The 12,108-nt window shown below is 36.7% G+C and overlaps 1 protein-coding gene across 1 annotated transcript in view; it reads right to left on the bottom strand.

Annotated features, from left to right (window-relative positions):
• Positions 1 to 1,846: 1,846 nt before the first annotated feature.
• Positions 1,847 to 12,108, bottom strand: part of LOC107551919 (phospholipid phosphatase-related protein type 5-like) — a 62,780-nt gene continuing 52,518 nt past the window's right edge. The window contains exons 4-8 of the mRNA XM_016233699.1: positions 10,994 to 11,114; positions 9,561 to 9,811; positions 7,656 to 7,832; positions 4,612 to 4,751; positions 1,847 to 3,227 (exon numbers count right to left, since the gene is read on the bottom strand). Coding sequence (XP_016089185.1) covers positions 3,119 to 3,227; positions 4,612 to 4,751; positions 7,656 to 7,832; positions 9,561 to 9,811; positions 10,994 to 11,114 — 798 coding nt within the window. The 3' untranslated portion in view covers positions 1,847 to 3,118. The remainder of the gene's footprint in view (positions 3,228 to 4,611; positions 4,752 to 7,655; positions 7,833 to 9,560; positions 9,812 to 10,993; positions 11,115 to 12,108) is intronic.

Below are 12,108 nucleotides of genomic sequence, written 5' to 3'. Positions count from 1 at the left end.
GATAACTATGATAAGCTGGTCTGTAAACTACTGACACATGATCTTCATGGGCGATTATAGATGTTGCATTTTTCTCTGTGTGTCAATCAGGGGTTGCCAGATATGTGAATTGATTATTGTAAATGATGTTGCTGTCATTGGCAACAAAGTAAAGAAAAATCAAAAAGTCAAAGTTCAAGTAAGGTCACAAAGAGGGTCAGACAGATTCCTCCAGGTAATCCTATATGTGAAATTGACTTGTGGCAGTTGACTTGTGAAAATGAACAAAACGGAGGCTCACAGCAAGACAACGTGTTTGGGAGACCTTCAGCACACACTGACAAGTATAAGTTTGAGTCTACCTGGCCTCAGGTGGGATGATTCTTCCTTATATGGTATGAAACAAGCAGAGAGTGAAAGGATGGGCTGGAGTTTAAGCAACAGTGGTTTTGGATTACCCATAACCCCACCGGCCCTCCCCATTCTCTACCTTCCTTCTTCTTCCTCTTCATCTGAAATACTCAGAGGCATGAAAGATGAAGAGATAAATTGTCAAGAGAAGGCTTGTCACTACATGACAACACGCCAGGTAAGCAGACAGCAAATGAGATTTCTAAACCCTGCTTGTGTTTGCACATTGTTCTGCTTCAAATACACTGTGGTATCTGTAATCTTATCCATAGCATGAATACCAAACGTGACGTAATGAAAAAGGTGGCTGGTCTCTAAACTATGCCATTATGTCAGCTACTTCTCAGCCTGATGCAGTTTCTTGTCATTTATATGCCCAGAGGTAGAAACAGACAACTGAGATGACATAACACAGAACAGCAGTGCTCTGCAATGTCTGCTATACTGCACCTAAAACACTTTTAAAAAGATTATTTTCTTTTTAAAAGAAATTACTTTTATTCAGCAAGGATGCATCAAAATGATCAAAACATGTTTCCTCTGATCGTTCTACTTATCTTAAAAGAATCCTGTATCACAGTTTCCACACAAATATTAAGCAGCACAACTTTTTCAACACTGATAATAAAAGCATATTAGAATAATCACTATATTAAAATGATTTCTGAAGGATCGTGTGACACTGAAGACTGGAGTAACGATGCTGAAAATTCAGCTTTACCACGACAGGATTAAATGACAATAAATTATTTAAAATATGTTAAAATAGAAAACAGTTATTTTAAACTGTAATGATATTTTACAATATTACTTTTTTTTGCTTTAGTACTGATTAAATAAATGCAGCCTTGGTGAACGTAAGAGACTTCTTTCAAAAACACTAAAAAGAAATTAAGATTACATGCTTTTTAACGGGTAGTGTATATATACTGTTTTAATAAGGTTTTGAATTTGTAAGATCTTTATGCACAATCACATGACAGAACCAGAGGCCTCAGTACTTGTATTAAAGGCACAATATGTAATTTTCGTCGCTAGAGGGCGCGTATTCAAAATAAACAAAGAAACAAAGGCGTAGTTTGATGAGGCAGTGACTGAGTGTGGAATCATGGGAGTTGTGGTCTTCATCCCCACAGCCGACGCAATCCGACGGGACTCGGGCAGAAATCATGTTCATGGATGAGCTAATGATTTATTAACGTAGTAGAATGAAGCAGGGTGAGGCTGAAAGCCATTGAAGTGAAACGAGGCCGCTGAATGAGTGTGACACACGACTCGAAAGCAGCAGAGCTTTTATTATGCCACAGTCGACCGCTTCCGCTCCTTCTGGTCGTGCGTATGTGGGGGAAAGCAGCAGCACTGTGAGGGCGAGCTGCAATATAAAAAATGAAGCCATTTCCTTTTATTTAAATGTTTAATTAACAATAAGCTGTTCTGCAAGAATCATCTATCCTCATATTGAACTTTTTTGTTTCTTTTTTTTTACAAAATGTAAGGAGGGCTATACCTGAACAGTCACATTCAAGCACCATGTTACATACAGAGGCTGTATCTCACTTCAGTGGATGTATGTAGAAAAATGCTGGCTTACAAAATAGCCAATAACATCAATAGAAAAAAAATGTCTGACAACAAGCTTTACAGAATATTTCCACCGGTTCAGTTTCACAATCTCAAAAAAAAAAAAAAATCACAAATTAATCTTTCACATAAGTCTCTTGAACACATTCAGTAAATTCTACAGAATGTAGTTGTTTAATGAAAACACAGTAATTTGTATGTAAAATGCCAAAAAAAAAAAAAGTGAAAAAGAGTTATTTACAAAAATGATATAATCTTATTGTGAGACACAGACAGTTGGCAGATGTCTCCCATTAACCTTAGGATGAAACCTGAGGTAATTCCTTAGTCTCTGTATTTTTGGTTCTGGATTATATCACCAAATTGACTTAACCTGCCAATAATTCTAGGCAAATTCCAAGGGAAAACATTCACATTTTATACAATGTAAGATATAAAACATTTGCTACATCCTGTACATATTTGTCTTCTTTACATCCCACCTAACAGGTGCAGAGATTTTCTTAAATATATTATAGTCTTGAAAACTGTCTCTGTACAGCCATAGTTTTGATTCTCTATAACCCTATTTCTGAATAACATTTTGCTCCATGGATACTTAACTCAAATACTTAGCCATAAAAATAGTGCTAATAATCTTTTTCAAATATGCTTACTAGTAGTTTGCTACATCCTACCAATCTATATTTCCAAAAATAGAATAGATTTTCTTCCGTTCATTCTTAAATGTCAGTAGATGTTAATTTAAATCTTAAATTTCACAGTTGATATTCAGTTCCTGTATGGCTGTTAGATGAGAAAATATTTTTATAATGTACACAGAATGTTTATATGTCAATGTCTGGCATTAATAATGGAAATGCACTGCAAATTTACAAAGATGGAAGATTATTATCAGTTGGAACACTTTCCTTTAATAAAAAAAAATACCCACCCAACAGATGAGAGACAGATAATTCAGACAAATATGAAACGCAGTCATTACAAAATAATCCCAATTCCAAATGAGTGGCTATTGCTGTCATTGTCTCTGTCAGCCAGTAGGGGCCAGTAAGGGTGAGTAAGGGGGGCCTCTAGACCTGAGTGGAGTATGATCTTGTGAGAGAGGGTCTAGGGCGAGCACAGGTAGAATATTCTGAAGGCATGTCTAGACTGCGCTGGAGATGCAGCGACGTGAGTGGATGAGGACATCGGGAGGGGCGGGGGCCAGGTATGGCTGATGGTCATGTGATGCCTGTGTACAAAACCCCTGGAACCTGCCGAGGATAGAAAACAAAGCATTTCTGAAAGAGTGCAGAAGGGAGAGAACAGGGTCAAGGTGACATTTCACTGGATGCAATCAGGGTCAGAAATTAATGTGGGTTGGGCAAAAATGCCACCAAAATGCTTCCCAAATTCAAGATAAAAGTGTCAAAAAATGCCCCTATTTTATGCCCCTACATTTACAATATTTTTGTCATCATATTGCAGCTCTACCCTGTAACAGTTCCTGTTTTTAATTTTATAATTGACATTTTTTGCAGGCTATTTATATTATGCAGTTGTTGTGTAAATGCATGTATGCCACCTTTGAGCAGCATTAAACAATCTGTAAATAAACATAAATGCCATGTCAGATGCAGCTTCTGTTCCACCTCTGCAGTATAAATATGGCTTTTGTTGATGTTGATAAAATGTTATTATCTATAACAGGGGTTTTCAACCACATGCACCCCGCCCCCTACTTTCGTCTAATTTCATTCGCCACTGTAGTGTCGATTGATTACAATGGGCTCTGTGTCTGGTGTAGACAGGGTGTTAGTTACACTGAAACATTAAAAATATAAACAGCTACCCAAATTTAGTGTGACGGCTGAGCCTGTTTTTAGTCGGTTTAACCATTTTACCATCTCTGGTATTCTTTGTTTTTTTTTCTCAAACTCAGCTTTGCCAAATCTGCAGTAAATGTAACCAATGAAGATTTCGCTTGACTAGCTGGGAGACTAGTCAAATTGCCCCCTCTAGTGGATTTTGCCTGCAAAATCTTTATACATAGCTGTTTCACTTGAGTGTATGCTTCTGAATAAACAGCTACTTGCCCCCTTAATGGGTGCTGGACCCACAGGTTGAAAACCCCTGGTCTATAGTATTGTGACTCATTGAAGCAACTGGTTAAATTTAAGTATTTGAAATAAACATATTTAATAAGGTCATTACAAAAAATGCCTTTACAAAGTAAAAATATGACCTTGGAAATCAGTCCCATGCAAATGCAATGCTTGTTTAGAATCTGGTAAATACAAGGAGGCTATGATATTTTTTGGAGCAGCCTTTACATCTGAAGCACACCTATGATGCCTTAAAATGCTGTCTAGTTAGGCTGCTAACTAGTTTTTGGAACCGAGCTAATGAGGAAAAAAACAATGCACCATACTCCTCTTCAGAGCCAATAATATTTCAGTATTACCACATCCTGGATATATGATCCCGTTATTCATGGCTATTTAAAACCCCCAAGTATGTGGGCAGCAGACCTCATTCAGCTGAAGAATAGGTACAATATTAGACAGTACAGTTAGCTGTTAGCTCTTGTTTAAATTTCCCACGCCTTCTTGGTGTCCAATGTACCCACCCGTCACCCTTACCTGAGGGCCACTTAACTTTTCGAGTGGACTCTCTACGCAGGGCATGGTCACCATGGGCATGTTGAGCGAGGGCTCCAGGCGTGGAGGGTGCACAGGGGGCGGTAAGGGTGGCAGCTGAGGCTGGGTCTGCTGGAAGTTATTGATCACACATGTGACCTGGAGGTGAACCAAGAGCAGGGGTTAATAATGACACCAAAAACGTGCAAAGCACTTACAGTACGACAACGCAGGATCTGCCTCTTGTGGATTAAGGCTTTATGCCCAGAGCATGTTCAGCCTTGGCATGGTTGTGATTGGACTTGATTTAAGAGGATGAAGGATGGAATCTAAAGCTAGTGGATTAGCTGCAGATTCACTAAACATCTGAGTACTAGTATTAGCTGTTAAACAGGTATGTGCTCCGAGTAATGACCTGTTTTACCCTCTGACATGGCGTGAGACTTTGGCCGTGTCCCAATTCACACTCTATCCATCCATCCTAGATAGTATATGCAAGGATGTGTGCAATCCAGGTGGCAGTCTGGCTGGTTCATTATTTTGGGGTGGGTTTTCTGTCATTCTTTTTGGACTGGCAATGTTCACAAAACCTTGCTCAAACAAAGTGGATGAGTTCCTGATGGTTTTCTTTGAACTTTTTCAATTGTAGAAAAATGTATTTAGCTAGATGCTAATACTTGCCAAAGCCAGCAAAGGCTTCATGGTGCAACTTTATGATGCAGATTCCAGCTATTCGGCGATGTAGTACATGCAATGCAATGTATTATTACACTATTGTTCAAAACATTGGGGTCAGTAAGATTTTTTAAAATGTTTTTGAAGAAGCCTTCTAAGCGCACAGAGGCGGCATTTATTTGTCATGAAAGATTATAACAATTTAAAATAAAAATTTTTTCATACATTTTAAAATGTAATTGGTAACACTTTACAATAAGGTTCATTAGTTAAACATTAGTTAATGTATTAACTAACCATGAGCAATACATTTGTTACTGTATTTACTAATCTACGCTCACGTTAGTTAATAAAAATACAGATGTTCATTGTTAGTTCATGTTAGTTCACAGTGCATTAACTAATGTTAACAAGATTTTAATAATGTATTAGTAAATGTTGAAATTAACATTAACAAAGATTAATAAATGCTGTATAAGTGTAGTTAATTATTAGCTCATGTTAACTAATGTAGTTAACTAATGAACCTTATTGTAAAGTGTTACCATGTAATTTATTCCTGTGATGCAAAGCTGAATTTTCAGCATCATTACTCCAGTCTTCCGTGTCACATGATCCTTCAGAAATCATTCCAATAGGCTGATTTGCTGCCCCAGAAACATTTTTTAAAATTATTTCTTATTATCAGTTATCAATGTTGAAAACAGTTGTGCTGCTAAATATTTTTGTAGAAACCATAATATATTTTATTCAAGGTTCATTGCTGAATAGAAAGCTCAAAAGAACAGCACTTATTTGAAATAGAAATCTTTTGTAACACAATAAATGTCCTTACTGTCCCTTTTGATCAATTTGATGCGTCCTTGCTGAATAAAAGAGTTAATTTCTTCAAACTTTTGAATGGTAGTGTATATTCCCAGATGGGCATGCATTGAACTGCCTGGCTATGGTTGGTTTATTGGTCTCCAAGGCTGGCAGATTCTCACCAGAAAAGCGGCGATGGCTCCTCCGGTGAGATATCCAGCTAGAACATCAGACCAGTGGTTGCGGTACTCAGCTACACGCATGATGCCCACCAGAACAGCCAATGAGAGGAAAGTCAGACAGAGAGTGGGTTTGGTCAGCCTTGTGCCTTTAGTCCTCCATACCAGAGTTATATACATCTGCAGAAAACACAAAATACACATTGGTACATTATGCGTTAATGCACATCTATCATGACTATTTGCTCAGCAATACAACACCTCAAACATTCCAAATGAACGGTAGATTTATCCATGCATCATGCCCATTCTACCCTTTTATTTTTATTTGCCATGTGTTGTTACTTCAAAACACTGCCAGAAGGCCAGCAGCATCTCTTCTCTTCACTGCTGCAGAGGAAGCCGGAGTTTATTGTGAGCTGCTCAATGGAGCTTTTAGCTGTTTCTCAAATCAGAGACAATGCTCTTCTCATCTTGTTGCCTGGGCATCCACTTCTCTCTGCGATGGTTAGATCCAGTAGTTTATGAAATAGACTTCATTCCTCTTTTTTAAAATGTTTTTGAAGAAGCCTTCTAAGCGCACAGAGGCGGCATTTATTTGTCATGAAAGATTATAACAATTTAAAATTAATTTTTTTTCATACATTTTAAAATGTAATTGGTAACACTTTACAATAAGGTTCATTAGTTAAACATTAGTTAATGTATTAACTAACCATGAGCAATACATTTGTTACTGTATTTACTAATCTACGCTCACGTTAGTTAATAAAAATACAGATGTTCATTGTTAGTTCATGTTAGTTCACAGTGCATTAACTAATGTTAACAAGATTTTAATAATGTATTAGTAAATGTTGAAATTAACATTAACAAAGATTAATAAATGCTGTATAAGTGTAGTTAATTATTAGCTCATGTTAACTAATGTAGTTAACTAATGAACCTTATTGTAAAGTGTTACCATGTAATTTATTCCTGTGATGCAAAGCTGAATTTTCAGCATCATTACTCCAGTCTTCCGTGTCACATGATCCTTCAGAAATCATTCCAATAGGCTGATTTGCTGCCCCAGAAACATTTTTTAAAATTATTTCTTATTATCAGTTATCAATGTTGAAAACAGTTGTGCTGCTAAATATTTTTGTAGAAACCATAATATATTTTATTCAAGGTTCATTGCTGAATAGAAAGCTCAAAAGAACAGCACTTATTTGAAATAGAAATCTTTTGTAACACAATAAATGTCCTTACTGTCCCTTTTGATCAATTTGATGCGTCCTTGCTGAATAAAAGAGTTAATTTCTTCAAACTTTTGAATGGTAGTGTATATTCCCAGATGGGCATGCATTGAACTGCCTGGCTATGGTTGGTTTATTGGTCTCCAAGGCTGGCAGATTCTCACCAGAAAAGCGGCGATGGCTCCTCCGGTGAGATATCCAGCTAGAACATCAGACCAGTGGTTGCGGTACTCAGCTACACGCATGATGCCCACCAGAACAGCCAATGAGAGGAAAGTCAGACAGAGAGTGGGTTTGGTCAGCCTTGTGCCTTTAGTCCTCCATACCAGAGTTATATACATCTGCAGAAAACACACATTGCTATGCATTAATGCACATCTATCATGTCTATTTGCTAAGCAATACAACGCCTCAAACACCCAAATGTACTGTAGATTAATTCATGCATCATGCTCTCATCTAATCATTTGCCAACTAAACTTGAAGTTATTTTGCCCATTCTACCCTTTTATTTTTATTTGCCATGTGTTGTTACTTCAAAACACTGCCAGAAGGCCAGCAGCATCTCTTCTCTTCACTGCTGCAGAGGAAGCCGGAGTTTATTGTGAGCTGCTCAATGGAGCTTTTAGCTGTTTCTCAAATCAGAGACAATGCTCTTCTCATCTTGTTGCCTGGGCATCCACTTCTCTCTGCGATGGTTAGATCCAGTAGTTTATGAAATAGACTTCATTCCTCAAAAGAACAACACTAATGGGACTAATGGGTTTCTAGAGGAACGTGTTTGTTTTTGGCCTTTTTTTTTTAATTTAATTTTGATAAACTTGAAAGTTTACAAAAACTTACAAGATATACAAATGCAGGGGTGTGTTTAGAGTTTTGGGGGCCCCCTCGGTAGAATTCACGCAATTGTGTTGTGCCTAAACACACTACTATATACTTCAGCAAGTGCAAAAGACACTGCACTGCCGTCTCCATACTTCATTAAACAGCACAATCATTTTCAAGTGTGCTAATGATAGGAGAAGGATGTTGAGTAGTAAATCAACACATTATGATAATTTCTTAAGGATTATATAACACAAACTTCTTAGTTGCCTTTACATTGTCGATTGTGCTTTGCTAATCACAGCCAAAAATGCATAAATAAATAAATACATAAGTTATTTCAAACATTAACAATAATTTACAATATTACCTTGTTTCCCTGTATATTAATGAAATGCTAAATTGGGGAATTGAATTATGAATTCCTTTCAAAAACAAAAATGTCTTAAGAAATGATATTGTGTAGAAGACAGATGCACAAAGACGAAGGTAATCCAATATATAATTGATTAATAATCCAAAATGAAGATCCATTCAAAATACAGGGAAACACAAGCAGCATACACAAATAATATCCGGCGTTGAATGAACTGAGGAGGGAGACTCAATACACAACAAACGTAATCAAGGGAATACAGAGCAGGCGAGGAGCTAATTAACTACTACAGGAGACAAATGAGGGAATGAACCGAAAGGCAATAGAACTAAACAGGCAGGATGACCAAATTAGGAATTAGGACTTTTTTTCAGAAACATAAAAATGATATTGTAAACTTTTAAAATTTAATGAATTTTAAGTTATTTAAATTTTTTTTATTGTATTATTATTATTCAATAAATGCTACACTTGTGAATAGAATTTCTGAATTTCTTTCAAAAATATAAAGCAACAAGAAACGATATTGTAATTTGGATTTTGCCATCACAGCAAAAAATGTAATTTAAAAAATATCTAAAAAATATGAAGCTGTTTTAACATTAGAAAGTATAATAAAAAACATGTAATATAGTACATATTGTAAAAATATATTGTATTTTGGTTAATTAAATGCTAAACTGGAGATCAGAATCCAGCTATGCTAGATGATATTTTCAGCTGGGTCATGACCAAATATTCTGAATTATCATTGTCAGCTCTGTCATCTCTTCAGTCTGTTAAAACATCAGCATTACTGAAGTACAGGATGACTGTGATTTATTTGTATGCTGTGTCATGTTTGATTTCTTGTCCTGGATGTACTCACCACTGTATAGACAGCTGAGTACATACTCAGCGCTGCGTCCTTGGAGGGGAAAGATTTGCGGGCGGAGGTGATGAGGTAAGGGTTTCCGGTGCACGCTCGCTGCTCTGTGATGTACTGCAGCGGTGAATGGCAGCCCAGTGCTGTGTAGTTTGGGCGGCATGTAGACAAGAAATGAGGTGTCTGGTTTCCTGTCACTACCTGCCCTGCATTGGCAAAGATGGTGGTGGTAAAGAGGCCAAAGGAATACACACCTGAGATCAAGAGAAAGAAACCATTTCATCAACCACTTGATAATTATAAGAGGATTTTCACATACTTTTGGCCATTTAAAGTAGCTTGATAACGTTTGGGGGACAGTACGAATGTTTTTTAAGAAATTAATCATTTTATTCATCAAGGATGCCTTGAAATGATCAAAAGTGTCATTAAAGACATTACAAAAGATTTATATTTCAAAGAAATGCTTTTTCAACATTTACTCACACTCAGGCCATTCAAAATGTAGATGAGTTTGTTTCTTCTTCAGAACAGATTTGGAGAAATTTAGCATTACAAGAGCTGCTCAATAAATGGTACTCTGTGGTGAATGGGTGCCGTCAGAATGAGAGTCCAAATGGCTGATAAAAACATCACAATCCGTCAGACTCCAGTCCAATAATTAATATCTTGTGAAGCAAAAATGTGCAAGTTTGTAAGAAACAAATCATCATTAAGATGTTTTTAATTTCAAACTGTTGCTTCTGGCTGAAATACGAATATACTCTATCCATAATATTGCTTTCTCTAGTGAAAAAGTCATCTTGTCTGAATCAGGAGAGAAATATGCACAGATCAAGCACCAGTTACAATCGAAAATATGAAAATATGTCAGTGGATTTTGATGTGAGAGGACAACAGAGGATGGACTTTTTCACTGGAGGAAGTGTTATTATAGAGCATTTTGGCCAGAAGCGACAGCTTAAACGCCCTTAATTTTGTTTTTTACGAAGACGCAGCTTTTTGCTTCACAAGACATTAACTGATGGACTGGAGTCATGTGGATTACTTGTGGATTATTGTGGTGTTTTATCAGCTGTTTGAACTTATTCTGACGGCACCCATTCACTGCAGAGGATCCATTAGTGAGGAAGTGATGCAATGCAAAATTTCTCCAAATCTGTTCTGATGAAGGAACACATTCAACTACATCTTGGATGGTTGAGGGTTAATAAATGTTCTGCAATTATTGGTTGAACTACTCCTTTAAAATAGAAAACAGTAATTTGAATGAATGCAGCCTTTGCAGCTTTTAAACAGTAGTGTAAGGTGCTTGCACACAAACACACAGACCCAAAAACTGTAATGTAGCAGGAAAAGTTTGATGCTTTGTGTCTGAAAGATTAACGATTTGCATAAGAATAATAAATTAAAAAAAAACTCGAAGCATTGCTTACCAAGGAAGCGGACTATGCGTCTCAGCAGCGGGTTGAAATAGCAGCAGTCAGCCGTAACAATTGTCTTCTCCTGCGTGGCCTCAGGTTTAGTTAAGAAGGATGCAAGCTCCCCCAGCAGAATCTGCAGCAGACAGATGCAGGAATGAAATTTCTCAGGTGCACATAGCTTACAGAGAACAGCGCTTAGGGGGGAACCATTTTCTCTCATTTCTTCTCTCATTTTCAATCCCATACATGTATAAACGCTAAATGCACCAGCACAGCTGAGACAGGATATATATATATATATATATGGATATATACAGTGGGTACGGAAAGTATTCAGACCCCCTTAAATTTTTCACTCTTTGTTATATTGCAGCCATTTGCTAAAATCATTTAAGTTAATTTTTTTTCCTCATTAATGTACACACAGCACCCCATATTGACAGAAAAACACAGAATTGTTGACATTTATGCAGATTTATTAAAAAACAAAACATTTTGAAATAAATAAATGAAAGCAATCTGAATTATTCAGTATCAATTTCGAGAAACTCAGCACCAAAAAACTGCTATTATTGACAACCATAAATGATATGCATTCAAAAAAAACATAACAAGTATAAATGCTGTTTAAAAATGAAACCTATGAGCAATTTTCAACCTAACAACAAATTAAGAGTTGCATGTCACCAACTTATGTAAAGTAAGCTGTGTGTATTCAGAGTGCAAAATAAAATGTAAAAACAAACAAACAAAAAAAACAGCATTTTTCCTAGCAATACAACGTAATGCATTTTATAATGCATAAAATTAGTGTTGTAAGATATAACAGAAATGTCACTGTGGCTACTAAACTAACCATTATTTTTAACAAACAAATATTATTTGTTTTTGAATATTCTTTATCCAAGTAGTTGGAAAAAGTTTTTCGTCCCATTTGCTGTGTGCCGCCTGAACATGTTATGCTACCGAGCTGCCTGAAAGCCGGCGACTCCACAGTAGAGACAGGCTGCATGTTTTCAACAACATACCGTGCAATATCTTTGTTGATCTGTCCCTGACCCTGGCTAACAGTCCGGTTAAAATCTAGTCGCTGTTGTTTGGCTGGAGGGGCTTGACTCACTTCGAGT

Source organism: Sinocyclocheilus grahami, unplaced genomic scaffold (assembly GCF_001515645.1).
Source record: "Sinocyclocheilus grahami isolate Dianchi unplaced genomic scaffold, SAMN03320097.WGS_v1.1 scaffold437.1, whole genome shotgun sequence".
In the NCBI taxonomy this organism is placed as follows: domain Eukaryota; kingdom Metazoa; phylum Chordata; class Actinopteri; order Cypriniformes; family Cyprinidae; genus Sinocyclocheilus; species Sinocyclocheilus grahami.
Note: the sequence above shows the minus strand (reverse complement) of the source record. Positions and strands in the feature narration are given on the sequence as shown.